General features: G+C 29.5%; 1 protein-coding gene across 2 annotated transcripts in view; it reads right to left on the bottom strand.

Moving 5' to 3' along the window:
• LOC121129792 (limbic system-associated membrane protein) overlaps positions 1-24,580 on the bottom strand; it is a 262,656-nt gene that overhangs the window by 38,170 nt on the left and 199,906 nt on the right. For both annotated transcript variants that reach the window (XM_040725515.2, XM_071893418.1), the window contains exon 5: positions 14,292-14,413. In XM_040725515.2, the coding sequence (XP_040581449.1) occupies positions 14,292-14,413 (122 nt within the window). The remainder of the gene's footprint in view (positions 1-14,291; positions 14,414-24,580) is intronic.

The raw sequence follows: 24,580 nt of genomic DNA on the forward strand, positions 1-24,580 counted from the left end.
AAGTCATCGGAACCAAGAATTTGATGCAGCTAAAACGTGAGTCTCCCTTGAAAGATCTTGTCTTATTCTTCTTAAATGAATATAAATTCAGTCAACCCCAGAATCATAGCTTAAGGAACAATAGATGGTTCCTAAAAAGTCATTATAACAACTATAGGAATATGACAACCAAGTAACCATAGTAAAGGATGTTTCTTAGGCTAATTAGCAGAGAAGGTGACGTTATAACGCCCTTCATCTTCAAACAAGGTCAGAAGATCAACGCCACAGTTTTATATCCGTTTCCTGCTGCCAAAGTCTTTCCCTTGGTTAACAGTATCATTAAATACCAAAGTCGGATTCGGTAGTAATACTGAGCTCCCTGTTCAAAAGAACACTCGATTTACTAGATTCTGAGAATGTGATGTAGGTCCAGCTGAGTTATTAGTCTCCTAACTCTCCCAAATTGAACCATTTAGATTATTTTGTCTAGAGCAATTTTGAACAGGTATCCAATGATCCCTGACAGATGGAATAATGAGGGCAACCCGGACTTTACCTAGTGGGGCGGTCGAAAAGGCAATGGGACATTTACAAGAACATTCTGAACGCGTGGTATGAGCCAACGTCCATCTTATTGATTCAATGTCAAATTTGTGTTATAATGTTGATATTTGTGAAAAATTTAATAAAATTGGTTAAGAAATCAAATTATACCACCATCTTATTTTTTTTTCTCTGCTTGCAAACGTCTAGATGAACCATCCTTAATTACAGGGTTAACATAGAATTACTTTTGTTTTAAAATAAGGTAGGTTTTGAGAGTACAAAGAGAAAGTAATATATTTTTAGTGAAAAAAAAATTACTTAGTAAAAAGTATTTCTAAAAATTGAGCTTGCGATTCAACAGTTATTATTTATGCTCTATAGAAAGTATGTATTTCTTCACAATCGCACAAGCTTTAAGTTCTCAAGTTTGAAATATGTAAGTTGCTTTGATTGCCTCATCTTCATCATAATAACAATTCAAATTCTTTAAAACTGGTTCAGTACACTATTGGTTCTTTAACATGGCTTTGCAGGTTCTTTTCTAGCTAAGCTTCTTGTGTAACACTATGCTGAACATTTAAAATATACTATATGCTAATATAAAGGATAATAAGATAAAAAATAAAGTTTTAGTCTCACAATTTTTAATTCAATCTCAGGGACCTTAAATAAAGCAACAAATATCACCATTAAAAGTATTACAATATTATTTAGATTATCATGAGGGACGTACAATTAAATTTAATGTTTAAACCATCCATGAATGTTTTCTATAGTTCAAAATTTTCATTTGATTTATAAAATTTAATTTGACCTCCAATAAAATCCATCACTTCAAATTATTTCATTGTGACGATGAATTTACGCTACTCTAAGTGCAATTTTGCGGTGCAAATAATTTGTTGGTAGAAATGAACAATAGCACACGTCAAGGAATATACTAATTTAATCCACACTCAATTTTAAGAAATTTTTAGTCTTTTCATTTAAGTTAAAACGTCAATATGATTATTTGTTATTTGTTTTTTCCCAATGTCTTATTTATTTCCTCTTTTTTTATGTTCATAAAAATAGTGACGTAAGTTAATGTTCACATAACACGAAAGTCATTTTCTAATAAACTTATAATTAACTTTATATCCATAGTTCATGATTACTTTTGTGAACAAACTTCCATAACAACCTTTTTTTACTCAACATTTTGAAGAAAGAAACACATTTTGGTCTATAAATTCAATAGGAATACTTTTAGAGCATTAACTAATTAATAATCGGTTTATTATGTCAACCCAGAGATTTCTAACAGACAGGTAACAAGTTTTGTACAAGTACATACAAAGGGGAGGGGTGGGGATCCAAAATGGTACTTTTTCCGGACGTCCTCAATGTATGGTCCGTACCTATATTTTAATTTACAACTCCAAGCAAATATCTGAGTGATATTAAGTTTGAAGCAAATACTCTTTATGACCAAATCTATCAGATAATTTTATAAAAATTTCCAAATCTTTGATAATTGTGATTGTGTATTTATACTGGATACGTATTCAATTTCATCCCTGCTCAAAAGTGAATGGTATGGGCAGATTCATCGATTTGTAAAAAAGTAAAAATTCTTGGTCTTCAAATCTAGTTGATTGACCTACAATCAAATGATGAATTGAAGAAATGTTCAAGTTTGCATCTTCTAGAAAGGAATAATCTACTAGAATGCAATCAGGATTCGTATATATAAAACGGGTCTTTGTGTTCGTAGAACGTTGGGACCATCATGTGCGAGTCTGTTTTCCTTGTTATGATTTTGGTGCAAAATAAATATTGCACAAATCTCTCTCATAAGTACTCATAATGAAGATTGCCCAACCAATTCGGATGTAAATTTTAAACATAAGCAAATTACAATTATTTGAGTTATAATAGCATATGTATAAATGCAATTATTTAAACGTTAATATCTTTTATCATGTTTATATTAGTTACTGTCAATTAAAATAAAAGCTAATGTTTCATTAGTTTGCTCTACACAATCACTTCATCAATGTATGGGCCAACACTTTGAAGCCATTGAGAGCCCCTTCCTTAAGCATTCATGAATTTATGACTTTGGTCTACATCTTGAATGGCAAAAAATAAAATGATGTAATAATTCATTTTTAATGTTCCTTTCTTAGCCCATTTATTTCTCTCTAAGATTCCCTTCGAATTATGTTATAAAGTTTGTATATTATACATTTATATCTAAGAGTATCAATAATGGTAAACGCATTTACGACTTTTCTTTCCTTAAAAAAAGTTAGGGTTAAAAACTGGAAAGGAAAGATCTTTTATAGTTTATTTACTCTCTTGGCAGGTTTATAGGATAATAGATAAGTCATTTTTAGAAGTTTCTTAACTCTCAAAGTTTTTAAACATTCTATCAAACACAATTTTACATAAAACGCAACAAATTGAATCTCACTGGATTGGATTTTTTTTTTTGTCCTTATTTATCAAAATCGAACTTATACAATTTTTAAAATGTATATATCAACCCTCTTTTATGAAATATAAACATTTTAGGGACGCTTTTCTTCATTACATTTAATGAACAAAAAATTAATACTATATCTTTTTAAGACTATTACAGATTGTATCCCTTTCACATTTTTGTACCCAATCATTTTATGCAGTAATAAATCGAAAAAAATAGGTCAAAAATTATACATTAGTAATTTTTTTCGCAAAAAAAATATTTTTTTGTTAATTTGGTTTTTCCAAGTTCCAAATTGAATTGGCTACATTTTTTTCTATATTCTGCGCCACATGGAAACTTGATTAATATCCATATGTACATATATAGATATATCATATTTTAAATATTCTTTCAAGCGGTTAGACAAGAAGTATACTTTATAAATGAAATAATAAATTAAAATATTCATCGATAAAAAAATGGAGGGTACATAGTACACACATTATTTATTTCTAATTATCCTTTTACTTGCATCCAGAAATAGGTATTTTATAGGTCAAAAAAATCTTTTAATGAGTGTTTAAAATACTTACAAGATTTATTCTTGATTGATCCATTAGTTTATGTCAATAGAATATTAATTTATAAGTATTTTCATTTTAATTCTTAGAACATTCATTATCCAATTGTTTTAATTCAATTTTCCCTTTCATTTCTTCTACTTAAAAAAAAATAATTGGAAAAATAGCTTTTAGTTGGTTCAAAAAACATAAAGGGAAAAAAGTCCATGGTATGTTTTTCAAATATTCCTTGGATTACAACAACCTTTTAAATTTGAGTTTAAATTAAATCTATTTAACTATCTTTTACTTTTCATTTAACTCTAAACAAGAATACTTTTATAAACACCTTTACTTTTTAAAATGCCCCAAAACAAAATTTATTTAATCCTCTAAATTATTTAAATAATAACTTCATGGATTAGATAAAAGAAAATCGAACATGTATATGATAATATAATAAAAGCATAAAAATATTATATAAATATAATTAAAAGTTGAATAAATTACAACAATATTCTTTACTCCAATAGTTTTCTATTAAAAATAAATTATAACCTTGATATGGTTGAAAAAATTAAAAAAATGAAAGACCATTAACTTTGAAAAAATTTAAGCCCGTAAGTTACATTTTTTCTTAACAAAAATTTAAAAAAGGTATTATTATAATTTTGTTAAGATAATTGATATTTTTTTGATGACCTTGGAAGTTTTCAGGTTAGAAATCAAAGTAATGGCTCGCTTTTTTTTCCTAGAAAAAAAGTCATTTAACATAAGATTTGTTAAACTAACTAATAGCTGTTTAATTATTTAACATATTTACCATTCATTGATTGGTTTACTATACATGCCTATCAAATAATCATGGGAATGCAGATTTCTGCATCTATATGGCCTAAGAAATGAACGTGTGCACGTTTAAAATGTCGTTTTCTTTCATGACAAAAAAGGAAATATTTAAGAAAAATGGCAAAATATTTTTAATTCAATGTATTGACCCTCACTTTTTACACATTTCATCCATCTCTCGGGCAATTTATGGATACCATTTCAAAAGAAACGTTCATCTTTCATAGAAATCCATTCATCAAGCCATTTTCGTACATCATCGAAAGTCTTCAAGTGATGCTCAGCCAGTGCGTGTCCCATCGAAGAGGAGAGGTGGGAATCAGGTGGCAAGTCTGGTGAATACGGCAGGTAGGGTAGAAGTTCCCAACCAAGCGAAGAAATCGTTTTTTTGACCACTTTGGCTGAATATGTAGGAGTGTTGGCATGCTGTAGAATGACTTCACCGTGTCTTCAAGCACATTCTGGCGTTTTTCGATAAATGCATGATTCATAGGCGAGTTTGAGAAGCTCGTAGTAGACTACTTCCTCTGATCCCACCACATACACAGCATTGTCTTGTCCCCAAAACGATCCAGTCTTACATTCCTTGTTGATCGTTGTCCTGGCGTTACCCATGATTTCTTCTATTTGGTATTCGCAAAATATATACTTTTTTTATCGTCAGTTACAACCTGATGCAAAAGACTGTTTCTTTCGTGTCGTAAATGAACCATCTTGCACTCAGTTTTTTGTCTTTCCATCTCTTGTTCGTTCAGTTCGTGTGGAACCCATTTGCCAACCTTTTGAATCTTTCCAATAGCTCTCTAGCGATCGGAAATGGCATGCCGAGGGACTTTTAACCGCTCCACCATCATTTATTGTGTTTTTATATTGCCTTCATTTAAAAATGCTTGTAATTCGTCGTCTTTAAACTTTTTTGGTCGGTTTTCAGTTTCTTTGTCAATAATATTGTAATCACCACTTTGGAAACGTTGGAACCAGTGTTATGAAATATTCACAGTTGGACCAATATTGATAAAATAATCTTAATAAAAATTTGATGACTTTCCGATGTCTTTTTCTTTGATTGAATATATGCCGCTCTTTATTTGGCTCAAAATTCAACATGTTTAACACGAAAAAAAAAGAAGATGCCTACAAACTCGTAAACAACTAAACGAATATTACGTATTGTAGTCGCCTATCTTACCAACAAAATGGTTTTTTGGGAACAAAGTATACTTCAACATATTTCAAGCGCCCTCTGTTGATAAAAAACGATCTTTTAAACTTGCACACCTGGTTTCTATATTGTATATGTATTTAAATATAATTATAATATTTTCCATGCACTTAAGTCTTGTTTTTTCCTTTCCAAATCATATAACAGGTATCTACTTTTGAAAAGGGTCTTAATTAAGACATACAAGATGTCTTGCTCTCGACTTCTCCTCGAGCTATATAAAATCCTGTCCTAAATAGTAACCTACTGCGTGTCTGACAGTATAATTGCTTTTTATGATATTTGTTTTCAACTTATCAATGACTAATTTTTGCACTATTAATATAGTTTAATAAACTAGTAACACAAGTAACTTTTGCAAAAATAGGTCGAGGACCTGTAAAAATCTACAAAGAAATCGTGATAAATGAAAATCAATTATGACTTTGGTGCAATTAAGGATCTTCGTTGGAATTATATTGTCGTTTGTAAAGAGTCCTCCATTAACCTAAATTTCAACAATGCAGGACACGCACATTTAAAATTTATACCATATATCTTTATATTTAATATTAATTATTAAAAATCTTTCTTTCATTATTCCATAGAAATTACTAATGTGACACTTTTATGAATTTATTCGATTTATATTTGATAGTTCTCAATATTTGAAGAAAAAAAAATTCTTGCCCTTAATTATACTAGTTAGTGCAGCAAATCATTTTACTCAGGGAGCATTCAATAGAGATAAATTAAAAGTGTAAGTGAAAGCAACTCCATTTTCAAAAAGGATGTAATAGTTTAAAAAGTAATATGCATTATTCGTTTACTGAGAAATAGAAAGAAATGAATTTGACATCAGTTAGATTTATTTACATATTTTAATCCCTTTTGATTCTTCTATGAAGAGTACAAATATATATATTTTTTAATACAAATGAGTATCTTAGTAGAAATATAAAAAAAAATTTGAACATTTTTTTTTAATTAAGTTGTGATTGTAGGGGAAAACACAATATAATAATTGAATAATTGAATTTGTGAATGTAATCAATTTTTCATCGGGGATACTTCATATTTTATTAGTTCTATAAAGACGGTAAGAAAAAATCTTTAATAACTGACACTATCAAACATGATATAGTGACGTCATCTTCTAGATAAATTGCATTGATTATAACAAGTTTGAAGGGGTTAACAAATCTAGATCTCAATTTCTCGACAAACCTGATATATATGTTTATGAAAGTGTACTCATCAGATTTTGCTGACAAAACGGTACAAAAAAAATCAAAATCTTGAGATGTCCTCTAAATACGAACACTGTGCAGCCATTATTGTGTACCTCCATGAATGGCGCACCACCAAGGATATTATTGTGTTTACGAATCTGCCCAATTCAACTGTATACAATGTTATTAAGACTTTCATGGTTTCTTATATCAATTTTTTTTCTTATGTTTTACATCTAAAAAATAACTATCGTTAATGGCTATAACCCATAAAGAATACAATACATAGAGGTGACAAGATATGCGAATGGTTGCGCAAGCCATCATCTGACGGAAGAAGTATTAAATAACGTCACATTTGCTTCTTTTCTTTACATTAGTAATTAGCAATTCCAAGAAGAAAATTATACTCAACTTTGATGTTGTAATAAAAGTTTATCCATCACCTTTTTTCCTTTAACCTGACTTTGAAGTTACAATATTCCTGTGTATACAGAGATATAATAATATAGAGGGTAGGGCAGCAAAACATGGACTGTTAATTAATGTTTATTTGGTCATTACTATGAAAAGGTGAAGTTATTATGTTTGATATTCTGTTTCCGTCGTCCTTTTTACATGAACAAATTCAACTAATAATTTCATCATCATGAGCGAGCAACAAGCAAAATGGCAACGCATCTGTGATCTCATAGATGATGGCGTTGATGTGATGAAGATTAAAGACATTGTTAAGTGCTCTAAGAGCTTGATTTTTAAGTTACCAAGATGAAAAAAATGGAGAAGACGTCTCCCGGATGTTAGAAAATAGAGGGTATAGTTTTTTATTAGGGATACGAAGTTCTTGGTAAGTTTGTAGAGGAATATAAAGGAGGATTCCACTAAGTCAATGAATCCCCTCGCCAATGACTTCTCTGTGGCTCCTAGGACCATCAAGAGGGATACAAAGCTCAACTTGAGATTAGTTACCTTCACAAGGATCCCACACTTCTTTCTGACAGAGGTCATTCAAGCCAGGAGGCTCGAGAGGTACCATAAAATCCTAATATAGATCAAGGAAAGTGGGTCAGTTGTTAAAAGTTTCTAGGAACAAGAAGATTTTCATAGTTTATGAATTCCACAACCGGCGGAACGATCACTGGCTTTTCGAAACAAAAAAAATATGTCCAAAGGTTTACTACACCAAATATCCTGCCCAAACAATGGTCCTCGGCGTTGTGGCCTCTGATAGAAAGAATATGCCTCCGTTCATTTTCAATGCTGGACAAAAAATCCCCCAGGAGGCCTACTATAAGGTGTTTAAGTACCCTCTTGCAATTGCTGAAGACAAACTACCTGGAGGGTAACAACGTGTGGACTCAGGACGGTGGCGCCTCATGCATATCCACCAACGGGGGGGGGGGGCGGAATCAAATCAAATTTTATTTTACTTCAACTTTTCGGATACAAAATGATTTTTTAAGCACTCCAGAAAAAACAAAATCCGCCCAAATGACCCCTACCCCCAAAATCACTTTTTCACCCATGAATCTGTATTTTTTTTTAGTCTATTGTCAATGTTATAATAAGAAATTCGTGAATGTCGTGATCATTAAATCCTTTTCATGCTTAAAGCAATACATATATAACATTTTAATTTTATAAAGTACACTTTTAAGGCCATATAATAGGTAAAAGGTCACAAAAAAAAGTCAAATCCTTCAAAAAAATTATTTTAGCGTGTGTACTAGGGTGTCCAATTTTTCGGGTGACCTGTTAATTTGATCTTCTGTTGTATTCTAGCAACATTCACAAATGTTTGATTAAAAAATTATACTGCTTAAAATGAAGGAACTTTATCTTGATTTGAAAACAATAAATCTTTGAGATATCCTAGATATTTCCCAGCCAGTCTTTCAATTAATTGAAACATAATTTTATAAGTAATTGCTCTTCTCAAACTAACTCAATGGTTTCATCGATAAAGAACATATGTCTTCGGATTTGAAAACTTTGATATGATCAGAAGATTGATCATATCTTATACTAAAAACGTACAGAAATGTATTAAATAATTTTTTAGACTAATTCATGAAGGCATCAATAATAATCAATTTCAAAATTGTATGATGGTGATGTCCGTACGAAGTTGAAACTATAATGAAGTGACAACTTTTGTTTGATATAGTTATCTTTCTCCTGGAAATTAAAAGATGAATAAAAATCAACTGGAACACTCAATCATTCTGAATCATCCCCAAAGTGCTATATTTTATGAAATTGTTCATATTGAGCGATTTACTTCCAATGGTAAATATGGGATTTTTGACATTTTCACTCATAATTAATCTTCATGCAATCCAAAAAATAAATTTACATTTAGTTGTATCAATTCGAAAATATCCAACATATACATTACAAATATTAAAAATACTCGTTATGGTACTTGTACGGAAGTTTGATAGCCTTCAGCAATATTAAATTATTTTTTTAAGACATTATTTTTGTATTTTTTCTCTTACTTCATAAACAGTTTCCCTTATTTTCCGTTGTCCAACCATGTGTACATTTGTTTTTGGCACTCCACACAACAGTAATTTCTATTATTTAAACCACTTAAAATAAAATTTAGGAGTGAGCTTTTATACCTAATTGATTCTATTTGGAGGTTAGTAATGTGGTTTTGACCATTTGAGTATCGGAAGTATTTCGTTGTTTACAAAACGATTTTCTTCAAAATAAAAAATAAGGATTATATTCTTATTTATCCCTTGAAAGAATTAACTTTAATAAAACTTTTGAAATTCAACAACATAACTTTAAAATTGAAACTTTTTTTGTGACCTTTGACCTTCCATAAAGCTTTAAAAATATACTTTATGAACATAAAATCTTATATATCTATTGCTTTAAGCATAAAAAGGCTGCAATGACCACGACATTGACGAATTTTTTCTTATAACTTTGACAATAGACTAAAAAAATACGAATTCATTGGTGAAAAAGAAATTTTGCGGGTAAGGGGGTGGGGTTTCGTCTGAATTTTTTTTTTTACATAGTGCTTCAAATATTTTTTTCTCTTGGCCAACAAGGCTTATCTATAATTCAATTTAATTGTAAGACTATAAAAAAACGAAATTTATTGAAATCAATAATACGAATTCATAAACATACACGCCTACTAAAAACAAAAAGACACTAAAATTTTATCAAAGACATATAATAAAAACAAAAATTAAGATATCGCGCAAAGGTAAAGACAAAAACTTGAAAATAAAACACTGAACTGTAGAGCTGTTTATAAAAGGACTATCCATTGTAAAACACGAAGGTGAAATTCATAACGGATAAAACACCGGAGATTTCATAGTCTGAGGAGGCACTCAAGATATATTGAGCCTTTGTAATAGTTCTATTAATAGTCTTTTCCTTTTTTCTGGAGTAAAAGGCTAAAAAATCATCCTTCTTCATCTTATAAAAATCAAAATGCTCCTCTAAAAGTTTGCCAATGGCGTCATAGATTGGAAGGAGTGTTTCGTATTCAAATAGAAAATGATCGCTCGTCTCGTCCTTGGTACGACAAGAGCCACATATTCTTTTATCTCTATAAAAAAAATTGCTCTTACTTCTAAGGTACCTGATGGTATTCTATATGTTTTTCTGATGATGATAGTAAATAATTTTTTATTATGATGATGCATTTCTTTATCGGATAATTTATTGCTCTTCTCTCCAGACATTTAACAAATGGCTCCAATGTCGGAGTTTGTGTGCTTAATAGATCATTTTGGATCCGAAAAGTTGGGGTAAAATTTAATTAGCTCATTTTCATGAATTAACAACAACCCCCCCCTAAATTTATAGTGGCTGCATGGATCAACATGTCGGAGGAGTTTGTCATCAACTCTTGCATGGCCTTCAGGGGACAAATAAAGGCTGGACTTGATAAGGAAGGTGGGCATATTGAGTGAAAACGGTTTTACATGTTTTGTTCATTTATTTTTTGCCTATTATTGAAAATATAAAATTATTGAGGAATTTTTAAATCCATCCCTCGATTCCACGCTTTGCAAATTACCTTAAAAGAAAAAACATAAAAAATGGTCTTTAAGGCGCTCTCACTTTCCGTCAAAAACTCTCAACCAGCATGTATCTTAATAAAAATTAGTATGTTGTGGCAGTTACATTTTAAGAAATTTTTTTATATCCTTTGCAATAGCTGATGTTCATTAAAGATTTCTATATACTACTACCTCAATATTCCTAAATGGCAATCGAAATCATTTTGTTCTCTCTATGTCTTACTTTCTCTTTGTTGTAATTTTTGAAATTTTTATGTAAATTTTTCCTCCTTTTGTTATACATGTGAGGGATCAGAGTTTTTTTAATCCCTGATTATGATGTCATCAGTAACAAAAGAATGATATATGATCTTTTGAACAATTAAACTTAAGCGTTTCATTTATACGGCTATTCATTTTAGTCTGTTGTCTTAAGAAGATATAAGAAAAACACTATTTCTAAAAAATACAAATAAAGTACTATTTGATTAAATAAATATAAGTTTTCACAGAAGCACTTCCTGTACATTCTTCTAATAAATATATAAAATATGGTATTTTCAGCTGTTTCCCCCCTTTAAGATTTGCATCATATGAGTTATTTTTTTTTAAATAGCGAAACTGATTTTGTTACTTATAACAGGTATTAAGTAACTACATATTGGTTTTTCTTCGTAGATTTATGAAATATAATGACAATATTTTGTCCACAACTTTAAATTGCAAATGGATCAAAGCATATGCAAAAAGCAAATTTTGGTTAAAAAAGAAGAATTTTTCCATCCATTAAATAAATGTAACATGACACAAATAAAATAAAACCTTTTGAGATCATACTTTATGTTAATTTCCTTAGAAAAAAAGTAATATTCAAAGTTGCATATCCTATAGGTATTATCTCCTTCAGCAATCAATGATGCATAAACATTATCGAAATACAGGGAAACATTTACAGACTGGTTAATAAATCTTACGGTAAGATATTTATTTTTTGTATATGTATGAAAATTATTAGTATATGTGGCCTTCATTAGCACCAATGATAGCCTTCAACCATAGCCGCACACGCTGTTGAGAGAGATATATGACTCAACTACTTAAACTTTTTATTAGCTTTGTACTCCACTTGCTACAAGTTAGTCTATTCCAGTGGACCAAGTAACGAGGTTTGAGGTGGATAGAAGTTAATTAGGAAGATACCAATAATGTTTCATACGGAATAATTAATGCAAAAGGATTCTCCTAAAACCTCTTTAACTTTCTCCAAGCAGTCTTGACCACCTTGGACACAGTAGACTAATCCATTACTAAGTTTTTTTTACACATTTGGCAACAAACATGTGCAAGTTTTCCTGTAAAATGGTTATTGATGGAACATGCAGATCCAAACGCCATTTAAAAAAAACCATACATTAAAACACGTCAAAAATGACTGAGGTACAGACAAGGGACGTCTTGTATTTTTACAAATAAGTCTTGCAAAGATCCTAATGAGATAATAGGTCATTTCTTACTAAAAAAAATTGGAGACCTCTTTTCATTTCTTACTAAAAAAAATTGGAGACCTCTTTTCATTTCTTACTAAAAAAAAATTGGAGACCTCTTTTCATTTATTTTACCAATGTATCACAATGTATCCGATCCTTAAGATGGTGGAGGAAGAAGTCTGGAGAAACTTTCATGTAAGATTGAGTCCCTCGGCTCATTGTAAGGTCCTCACGGTATAAGAATAGATGGAAAATTGAGTGGCTAATCTCCAAAGTGCAAGGTATAATATACGCTGCGAAGCACATGAACCAGAAACTCCCTTCTTGGCTTTGTGATTACGTCTCTGAAGCAACTCGTTTGAGAACTTTGCTTCTCGATCGGATTAGTTATGAACGGGTTTCCTTTTTTCTTTTACTCCTTCATTATTTTAATTAAACTTATAATAAATCAAATTCTTCAATTGAATTATTTGCATTTTCATTTTTTTAAATTATTATTTCGACATTATATGTTTTCTGTTTACGATTATAAAATTTTATTATTTTTGTCTGAGGAGTAAATGTGTAAATAAAAAAAGAGAAAAATAATCCTTCTTAGTCTCAATTACATGCTCCAGGATCCCTGAAGGACTTGAAATGGTAACAAGTTGCTGAATAGATATAATAGCACCAAAAAATTATGGATGTTGTCCTTAAATATTGTGATTAAGTTGTAAGGACGTTCACATATACATAACATATAAATTCAAACGGTTCAGATACGGATAAGTCTATGATTAAGGGAACCAAAAATCTAGAATATTTTTCTTCATGCTTCAACCCAAGGTCATTGGTGACTGATTTGGGGATCGATAGGAACAAAAAAAAATATTGGCGATGTAAATGAGTATTTATCCATCATTTACAATTATTGAGCATTTCAAATCAGCAAGTTTTCTCAGGGTCTGAATTTTAGTAAGTGATATTTCTGTCTAACTCTTGTTGTCTCATATTAAGCCCTAACAACGTCTTAATGTCTTTCTTTTGTAAGTTATGAGCTTTAAAATAACAAGAAAAAGGTGAATTGCGACCCTTTTTGGTTTGTTCCATGTTTAAGCATAAAAATTAACTATTATTATGTTTAGAAAAGTTTTAACTTAGTGTATCTACAAGACTTCACAAAAATTTATATAAAATTATTGTTATTATAATTGACTTTTGTTATTTATTTTCGTGAACACCTTGTATATTACATATAATTTCAAGATATGTTTAACTTTATTTGATACTAAAAAAGTGAACCTTAACTTAATACTGCATTTTCGCTCCAGTGACCCCTTTTTTAAAAGTTTCAATATCCGGAACTTCATTTTCCTAATATTTTTCTGAAGGAAAGGGAAATAAAAATCTTAGAAAATTTTATTATGATTTGATCACTGTGTTGCAAAAATGAAAGCAACAGAAAAAATATGCAGAGTAATAGAAAATATTAAATATACTATTTTCTAAAAATTGTATATTGTGGGATTACCGCTTTAATGATTTATGTTAAAAAATATGGCTTGGCTAAAAATTAAACTGATGAGAGGAATTATGTTAATCTTTTAATTGAGTTTATATTATTATTTTGAACAATTTATATAGATTAAGGAAAATTCTTTTATGTTCAAATGTCCCAACAAATCCAGAATATGGAGAAAATACTTATACTTAATATTGTGTTGAAATATTAAAAAATGCTTGTTTTATAAAACAAGTATTTATTTAAATCACATTTGAATCCAAAATTACGTATATGAATAGGTAATATTTTATTCTCTTAAATATTTTTTCATAAGTCTTGCTTTTACTTCATATTTTTTCCTTCAAAAATAATAATGTACTACTGAAAAACTATCCTTTTATGATTTTGGGTGAAACAAACAAACTTCATCATACAAGTTATGAATGGTAGACTACTTACTTTATTTGTAGTGTCCATGTTGACGATTCCTTCTGATGAATTGTTGTAAATCGAGGATCTGATATAAAAGTCTCCTCATCTACTGTTAGAATATGAGAATCAGAGCTTCTTATCCAAGCAACCTATTAAATAAAAATATATCATTATTAAATGGATCAGTGTCGTCACAAATATCACAAAAAAAATCTTCATAACGATTCAGGTAACAAAATAAGAATCGGTATTTTGGTACTTTTTTATCCTTTTTCTTCTAAAAATAAAGAATTAAATGTTGTCAAATGGAATTTACGTATTTTGGGGTGGGAGTGTACTATTTCAAAAGTTTGCAGACAAACCATGGCGTCGAAAAAAATGTCCCAATTTGAAGCATCTATGTTTATTTACTTATATATATAAATATACATATTATACGGAATAGATTTGTATTCTTATGATTACCATATTAATCAATATAGTCACGCTCAGCGGCGATGTGGCACTCAAGGCAGGGTGGAAGGCAGCACAGGTTTTCCGAAGGTACTTGGCGGACATTGAGGCCAAGGCCTTGTCCACCGTGACCATGAGGGAGTTCACGTTTGGGGTGGTGGACTTTAAAGTCATTAGCCTCAATATTAACCTAGATGCTGTAGTCCAGTGAGTTGAGGTCAGGACTTCGGGGGAGGGGGGGGCACAAGTCCTTATCCCAGTAAGCAACGTTCTTAGGGAGATTCTTGCTAAGGAAGTTTTGGACGACTTTGGCTGTGTTTGCAGGGCCTTTTTTTTACTAAATATAATGGTAAATTCTATTTTATTTAGTATTTTTTTATACCTTTACCATTTCTTTCAGGTCTAGTCTCTCCAATCTTCTTTTGACGATAAGAGACGACACTCCAATGCCATTACCGTTTATTGTAGATATTCTTCTACTAATAGAGAGTACTTCCACTGCAATTTTCTTGGTTCTAATTAATTGAATGAAATTGCCTAACTCCGCATCTCCAAGAGATAGGTATTGCCCTACAGAAGTTGGTCCTCCTTCCCTTAAAAACTCGTCCTGACTTCTCAACCTTGGATAAAAGTTCAGATATTTATTAGAGCTCATGGTATGTGGAATGTTATTCATAATGGACTCCCACGACCTAAGCATCTGCCTCTAGTATTGACAACATTTTTTGATCACCCCAAATAGCTCCGACATTCCCATAAATAGTTTGTCAATAAGATCATGTCTATTTTTTAATATAAATCACCCTTGATCCTCATCGCCCTGAAATCCCTACTTTTATCAATCATGTAAGCCAAGATAAATTCAGCACTTTCCACAAAGCCTCTATGTTTAGTGATCCTAGGCCCCATTCTTCGATTCTCGGATATATGCGCTACATCAATCGGGCGTGTACCCTTTAAAACGTGAATAATTTTGGAAAAGATGTGTAGACAAAATATTTTAAAGAATCTTCATATTATAATCTTTAGCCCGACAATTTGATCCCTTTCACAATCAAGTTTTTCTGTGATTGAAAAAGTTTCTTGCTTTTAAACCATAAAGGCCGAAGGTTAAAAAATGGTCCAAGACGAATGAAAATTTTACACACTCTTTTTCATGCTACTAAACACTTAACACTAAATTTTGAGCAATATGTATGTTTTTGAATTTTATTTTTCTATTAGATCGAACATTTTTGAAGCATTTTTGATGCAGTGTAACTTCACATTTATCACAAATAAAGGGAGTTCTCTCATTGAATTCTTTGCAAACTTTTGCTTCCTGTGTGGGGCTTATCCAGTCATATTTTCTATCAAATCTTCAAAGTCTAGTTTCTTTTGATTTTAGATGTTTGTCATGCAAATTATGGTGTTCTTAACTTTTGCAATAATAGATGGCTAAGTTTTTATAGATTAATTAAATTAATTATTTAATTTATTGAGTCCTTTTTATTCCTTTTATTTTCATTAATTGGTAAGTTTTATTGACTGTAAATGGCACCATATATTTAGGAAAATATTGGTCACCACATTTTTTTATGAAAAACGCATGTTCCCGTATCCCGATCCATCGTATCAACATAACCCATATGCTAGTTATAGTTTTTGATACAGTCAGGTTCAGGAATTTATGTGTATTTTTTTTTATTTCTGTTCCATCTTCGACATTTCTTTGTAGACAAATTTCCAAAATGTGTGGCAATATGGAACTTGTTTTAGAAGCAAAAGGCTGTTAATTTCTTTTTTTATGTGGCCTTTGCTTGCTATAGGACATTCCTCTGTACGGTTGTCCCTACATGTGCCTGATGCTTAATATCCTTTAGATAATAGTAATTCCATTAAATAAATGATAGTAAAGTAGTTATCAAAAATAATTTTTGTCATTTATTTGTTGGAAGTTTTGCTTTCTCAATCAATTTTAAAACAACTTTTTCTCCCAATCGAATTTTAAGACATTCTTCTTTACAGTTTGTGGTTCCTTACTGAGATATAAATCAAAAGAGTGAAGATATGCTTTAACACATTCCCTAAATTTTGAAACTAAATCCATTGGGCAACTCGTATATATTGCTTGGCATAATGTTATGTCCATTTTAACATTAGTACTGATAGTACGTCGGACATTTTTAAATCTTTGAGGATTCAATACTGTATGTATGGGGTAAAAGAGACTAGAAACGTATACGCTTGCTGTTGTAGTAAAATTATATATATATATTTTTAGTACTTCGTTGGGCATAATTTATTATTGATGCATTACTGCATCACTTGCAAATAATATATCGTAAAAACTATAAGCCTAGTGATTCTTCACATAATATATTTATTCAACGTTTAATTTCATTAATTATAAATTTACTTGCGGTAGTATCCCACATTGTTCGAATTTATTAAGCCTACTAATATTGTTTTCTTAACATCGAAGATAACTCCCCAAAACATCACGGTGTTACTCCTCATTTTTCATTAATATAGACACTCGCCGTGGTATTTTATACATGAATGTTCTATCCTCCGTACCAAAATAATATTTTTAAGTGATACCAGCTTTAGAAAATAAAAACACTTTTCAGGTTGTCATTAACAATAGCAAAAGTTGTACTTTAAAAAAAGTTTATGAGTTACAACGCTAGATATATACTCTCATTTATTTATTTTCTATTTAGCACCAATATTTACGTTCACTTGCACGTTGCTATATTGATATTTTCTTAGGCATCTCTAAGGAAAAAAAAGGAATGCCAGGAGAGAAACCCTAGTGAATAGATATCGAAACTCACTTTTAGGTTATATACATAGATATTTGCTGCTATATATAAGTTACATTGCTATTAAGAACATTTCCTCCAGTAGCCAAAAAATAAATTACTTAACTTTCATGGCTCAAAATAATTTTTTGAGATGACTCAAACTAGTTGGGAATGCTTCTCAAAAGACAAACTATTGTGGACAGTATCTTGATACAAGTAATGAAAATCAGAGGCCCTGTCAAATAAATGTCTTGTACTAAAAATCAATGTTATACATTGTGTCAAGAGAATTTTAATAATATTTGTGAGAAAAATATACTCTACGTGAAAGGGAGATTGGACGAAATACCGTGTTTTTTTAATTCGATATGGTGATTTGAAAATCTACAGATTCGGAAATTATTCTGGAATCCACAAAAACACAATATATATGATCAATAAACAACAAACAGGATTCCATGGGCAGAAAAACCTCTGTTAGGGAGATATTTCATGTCATAAATGGTAAAATACTGCACTTTTCCATGAATTGGTGCTAGAACTAAACTATAATAATTACTTTACCCTTTTGGAAATATATATCAAAAAGCTCCTGAGATGAGATAATTTTTTTTTCCATGTAAAATTGAAAAATACACCTGGGAACATTTTGTTCCAAATTTAAGGACAGTGAAAGGATAAGAAGTCGAGTGTCAAATATATTGTGTTATATATATATATATATAGAGAGAGAGAGAGAGAGAGTCACATTAAAGCCAAATTATTCTGCTTTTAATTTATATTGGGCCCATGCATGCTTTATTTACAATAAGAGGATTCTCTTAACGGATGAATTTAAAAATGTGGTATATAAGACTTATGGTATGTAATAAATATTCAATTCTATTATTTTGAAAAAAAATAATGATGTAGTCTAAGAAGAAACTTTTATATTTTATAGTTAAAAATAATATAGCTGTGCTTAGGTACACAAAAATATCATAATATTTAATTAGATAACTATTTCATTTTTTTTCTATTTTTAGTAAATTGTTTTTATTTTAAGCAAATGAAAAAACTTACAAGATTGTTTATTATAATCAATGATGGCTAAATAAAAGAACTTGAAAAGATATTCAAGTATAAAATTTTGTAACTGTACAAAGACCCGCTAATATTGCTATCAAATGCTTTTAGAAACTTTGCTCACCTTTTATATTACCTCCGATTTTTTTTTTAAGTTCCTAACTTTATTTTAAGAATTTGTCGGTTCTAAACATTACAAATATGTAGAACTCAAAAAAAAAAAAAAAAGAAGAAGTTCCCTTTAAGAATAAACTTTTCAGATTAATACATAATATGTGTAATAAAATTAAAAGAAAAATAAGTAAAATTTTATTATCTTAGAAATAATAAAATCCAATCTTATCTACAAAGAGAAATATAATATGTATGTCTTTTCAGAGACTCATGACTTTTCTTTTGACAATAAAAGTATGACTATTATTTACGAGTATGTTTGAAATATATATATTAAAAATATATGCAGTTTTAGCTTCATTATTAATCAAAAAAGTAGGTAGATTTAATAAACTATATACGTCAGTCCAAGAATAGCATAAATCATACTTGAAAAATGGGAGAATTAAATTACAACTAGATCTAATAAAAACTTGATAAGGGTAATGTTTAAGTAATAAAATGTTATAAGAACTTAACATGGATTTATTCTCTAAAAAAACTAAAAATAAATCAGGAGGGGGTAGAGCTTTCACAATTGTGAAAGGCAAAAATTTATTATAATCTTTAAAATTAAAAATAATTGAGATTCACATAAAAAATTTCACAATCTTATAATATTTCATGATAGAAATATTTTTGGAGTTATTTAAAATTTTATAACTAATTATTGAGGTTTGGAATAATATTTTTATGGTCCTTGTAAATTATTTGTCCAGTCCCTAGATGAATATGAAAAAAGAATATGGAATGGAATATGTTTTTTTCTGGATAAAACATAATTATACTAAATAATTCATTAATTTATAAATCATAGCGATATAAAATACAGTCTATATATTTAATATTCTTTTCTAAAACAATAATTTTATATATTACGAACTCTCATTTATTAAATATAATGCATCAATTCATAAAAGTAATCCTCTTTTTATTATTTTTTCAGTTAATCTTTAAAATTGCCGGTGGAAAATTGCCCTGGAAAAAATTGCTATGGAATAAAAATTGCCAGTTTGGAAAATTGCCCGAGATAAAATTGTCCGTATTTTGTTCAATCTTCATGATGAATAAAAACACAATAAAAATTCGCTTAATATTATTTATGACAAATATCTAAACAACATATTTTTTTATTCCATTCCCCAAGGGAGTACCTTCAAGTGTTAGTGATATTATTGTTGTGCAGTTTCCTTGCAATTTTTTAATGGAATCCAATCTTCGAAGAAATAGATCGATGGGATTGTCAAATAGGAGGGGGGGGGAGGTATAAATAACTTAGGGCGTCTTAAAATATGTTTGAATACCCTTGACCTTCGGATTGACCCGGGGGTAGTGTGGGATTGATAAAAACTACCGCCAAAATATCCAAGGAACCTCTCTAATACCAAAAAATTGTACCAAGGCCCCGTGTTGCGTGGGGTCCTTGGGGATAAGCCTGGATCCTTAAAAACCAATGCCAAAGCATCACATACTTCCAAACAACCCTCTAATACCAAAATACATTGCAAAAAGTTTGCAAATTGAAAACTACATTTTATCACTGTTTTTATGCCATTTAACTCTTTATTTTATGGTTGCTACGTTATATACAAATAACATTTCAATTGTCAAATCAATTATTGTTTTTTCTTTAATTTTTTAATAAGTACAATCAATTTGAAATTACTATTTTTATTTTTTTAGAAAGATTTGAGTATCGAACTGATTTCCGTCAGAAATAATTGCTATGCGAAAATAGTAATAGAAATAGAAAATAGTTATATTTGTAGTAATTTTAATTTTGTTCCAAAAAATATTGTATTTTATAAATTCTTCGATAAAATAATGCAATAAATTTTTTACGATAATTTTAAAGACCTAAAATAAATGCAAATTATATGATAAATCTTTTAATCATAAAATTTATCATCATATTTGTTATATTTTATAGCAATATTGAGAATACGCATTAAATTTCTTTATATTTTTTATTTTTGTATTCAATTTCTTTATATTTTTTATTTTTGTATTCAATTTTTTTTAATTTTTTAACATTGCTTTAAGATTTTTACAAAAATTAGTAAATGTGAGACATGCACGTTGTCCATTCGGGCCATGACACTTGGTTTTTAACACTACCAAAACTTCTACGCCCAACCCAAGAGCTTTTGGACTTAGAGGGGTTCCTTGGATGTATGATATTCTTAAGCAGTGATTTTTAAGGACCCTAGGGTACCCTCAAGTATCTCACGTACTCAAAGGCATGGATCTATTCTTTGATATTAGAAGGGGTTCTTGGATGTATGTGATGCTTTGGTGGTGGTTTTAAATATACTACACTATCCCCAGGATCCCACTCAATCCTAGGGCTTTGAACTAGTTTGTGGTGCTATAGAGGTTCCTTTAATGTATTGGATGAATTGGCGTTGGTTTTTAACAATCCTACACTACCTTCGTGACACTGGCCAAACCAAGGGGTGATAATATTGAACCATATATAACCCTAATCTATTTATTCCCCCCTCCTATATTGCAATTATATTACTCACACTTGAAGGTCATCCCTTGGAGGATGGAACAAACAAATATATTTTGATATCGGTTATAAATAATATTAAGGGAATTTATATTGTGTTATCATTCATCATGAAGTTTGAACTAAATACGGGCAATTTTCCTCCATGGCAATTTTCTCAAGAAAGTTTTCCGTTAACGGTTCAAAACCTATATTTAATTTAAGAGACTGATGTTGGGCCCAATTTGTTCTCTCAAGTAAAATATGTCAATTTCTCATTTTTCTATTGCGACAATCCGTTTTGGCTACTTCAAGTGCAAATTGATGCACTTCCAAAGGATTAAAATTAGTAACTTGTTTCTAGAAATTGTTAGAATAATACAATATTTTATTTACAAAAAATCTATTAATACTAAGATACAAAAACAAATTACGAATTCAACTTAACATAATTAATGTGAAATCACAATTTTGTATTAATTTTTTTTTTCGAAATGTAATAATTCATATCCAGACATAGAGATCGATGGAAAAAATATAATGTTAATTTACAAATTATAAGACTATATTAGTTATTAAAACTTTGGAATTGTTTATTCTATTTATTGATTCTGGAAAGCCTTAGTTAAGAAGTAAACGTTGTCCTTTTTTTTCAAAAGTTTTACAAACATCCATCTTGTTTTCTACAATTTTTTCTGTATATATAGGAACTTGAAATCTAATGGCATCTGCCAGAATAATTTATTTATTCAATTTTGCATAAAATCGTTTCTACTTTGAAAGCTTAAGTTATCCCGTTTTTCAAGCTTATTCTACTTTTACAGTGCATAGTTGTACTACGGACGTTACTTTTGAACATGAAATATTATGTATGCCGAGTTTCATACTGTTTTAGGGGAATTATCAAATGCTTCTTCCTTCAATATACAACTGGTTAGTAAATAAAGAAACATTACAACGCTCAATTTTGAAGAAAAATAAAATGGTTTAAGCTTGCTTTATTGTTGATACCCCACGAATGTAATGATTAAAATTATTAAATTGGTACTTTGATATTAATGATATCATTTAACAACTGCTAATTTGGCAATAAATTTTACTTTTTGATAAGGTGGCTAAAAATCATATATAAATACTCACGTTTGAATTTAAAGGAAAATAACTGAGGGTTAAGATACCTCATCCAAAACCATTACAAAAAGCTTTATTTATAGAAACCTAATCACTCTCAGTATAGGTACATCCTGTATGTTAACTTATTCTAAGACACATTAATTTCCATATATCTATGTCATTTTTGTAATTCCCCTATCTATTTCTTCATGATTGAACTTTTGTGTAAATATTTAAAAAAAAGTTCAAAAGGAAATAAAAATCCAATAATATGTGTAAAAATTGTGTATTTCTGACAAAAAATATTCTTAACATGGGAAAATATGTATGAGTGGAGAGAGGGGATAGAAACTTTTATATTTATTTCTTCTGAAGAATAGTTGAGTCCAATAATTGAACATTTATAAACATATGTTTAAAATATAGTTCAATCCTTGAAATTGACTCAAACTAAGTACTTTTTTCTCTTGTAACAAAAATATTCTTCGGCATATTTTAAACAAACATTATTCTGCATATAAGGAAAAAACTATGTTAAATAATATCAACTTTTTTAAATAGGGATGTATCGGTCCCAAATTTTCACCTCATTCTGGTTTCAAATCCAATACTATATTTTTAGACGATTCCAATCAGAATCGGGCAAGAAAATGTAACTTAACTTAACAAAGATAACTTTTAGGTTAACTAGTTAATTATATAATCAGTCTTATTTTAGCTATTATTTTTTTTTATTTTTCAAAATTAACTTTTAACTTAAATAGTTAATTTTTACAACTGTATTATCTTAATTTTAACTTAACTTTATTTTTTTAAAGTTTTAGTGACAATTTACGAGACGTCGTTGAACGTTTTTCATTCCACAATAGCCTCCGGTAGTTATCATACAAGTCAAGCTTCGCTTTTTTCTTTTTCGCTTGTTGTTGGGAGTTTGAATAAGTATTTTTTCTGGATTGTTCAACTGGAAGTGGAGAAAATCCCAGACAGACTGACATAATAATATTTATTATGTAGGCTTGCCAAATCTCTCAACTATTTTAACTTATATAATTATTTCTTAATATCGAAATAAACATTGACTTAACCAAGGTTAGTGAAGTTAATTTAACTTAAATTACTCTAAAGTTAGTTTACTTAAAAAAGTTAAGCTAGAAGTTAACTTTAAGTGAACTAGTTAATTTTCACAGAAATTGAAATTAACTTTAACTCAACAAGTTATTTAAAAATAAAATAATAATTAACTTTAACTTAACTAATTAAAAAGTTAATTTAACTGGCCCGTCACTGATTCCGATACTGATTCAAATTGTTTACTTCTTTTCATGTTTAACATTTTATTAATAAAAAAATAGCATAAAAATATATAAATTTATCAATCCTAATTAGTTTTTAATAAATTTCAATTTTAAAGAGTTTATTACTCTCCGTGTTCATGAGTCAATTAATTTCTGCTTCGCTCATATTAAGGAATTTGACGTTTTTCCTTTGTTAGATATTTAGAGTCATTCTACTCGCTTCTTGGCATCTGATCTAATTTCAACTGCCCCACTAACAAAAAAATACTTGCGACACTAACAATAGTCTATTTTCTATTATACATGAGATCAAATGAGCTTGAATTGTCTCCGATGCTAGAGTCCGGACTTGTGTCTTTTTTAATGCACCTGGGAAGGATACTGATGACGCAAACTTCACTAAAAAAATTATGGGCTCGACTTCAATTTTGTTATTAATATTATTATTCAATAGACATGCCAAAAAAGAAATATTTAGTGAAATATCCTACCGTTACCTACTTATTGAATGATAAATTCAAATATAGGGTCACCAAAAATGTAGTTATTTCTAAATTGTTACTTGCAACTAAATTTTATTTACAAATGTGCAAATTTGTATAATCTCTCTGTGTACTATCCCCTCCCCCATTCTTTTCTTTTTTTGAATTTGTCTAAAATTCAAGTCGTCTACTATAGCTATTTTTGTTAATTTGTTAACGTAATTTTGTCTATGAAAATGAACGAAAATAACTCCTATTATCCATATAAATAATTTTGCATAGGTATCGATGGAATTGGTAGTATTGAACTAATTTCGATAACCGATTCTAATACTTCAAAAACGGCCGATTCTTGCCAATTCCAATGCATCTGTGTATCCCAAGTTTTAAATGACGGTATCAACTCATTTTTAACTTTTTGAAACTTAAAATGTATAATATGTAATTAGAAATCTTATGAATTCGTAATTTT

The sequence above is a fragment of the Lepeophtheirus salmonis genome, chromosome 14, assembly GCF_016086655.4.
Source record: "Lepeophtheirus salmonis chromosome 14, UVic_Lsal_1.4, whole genome shotgun sequence".
Classification (NCBI taxonomy): domain Eukaryota; kingdom Metazoa; phylum Arthropoda; class Copepoda; order Siphonostomatoida; family Caligidae; genus Lepeophtheirus; species Lepeophtheirus salmonis.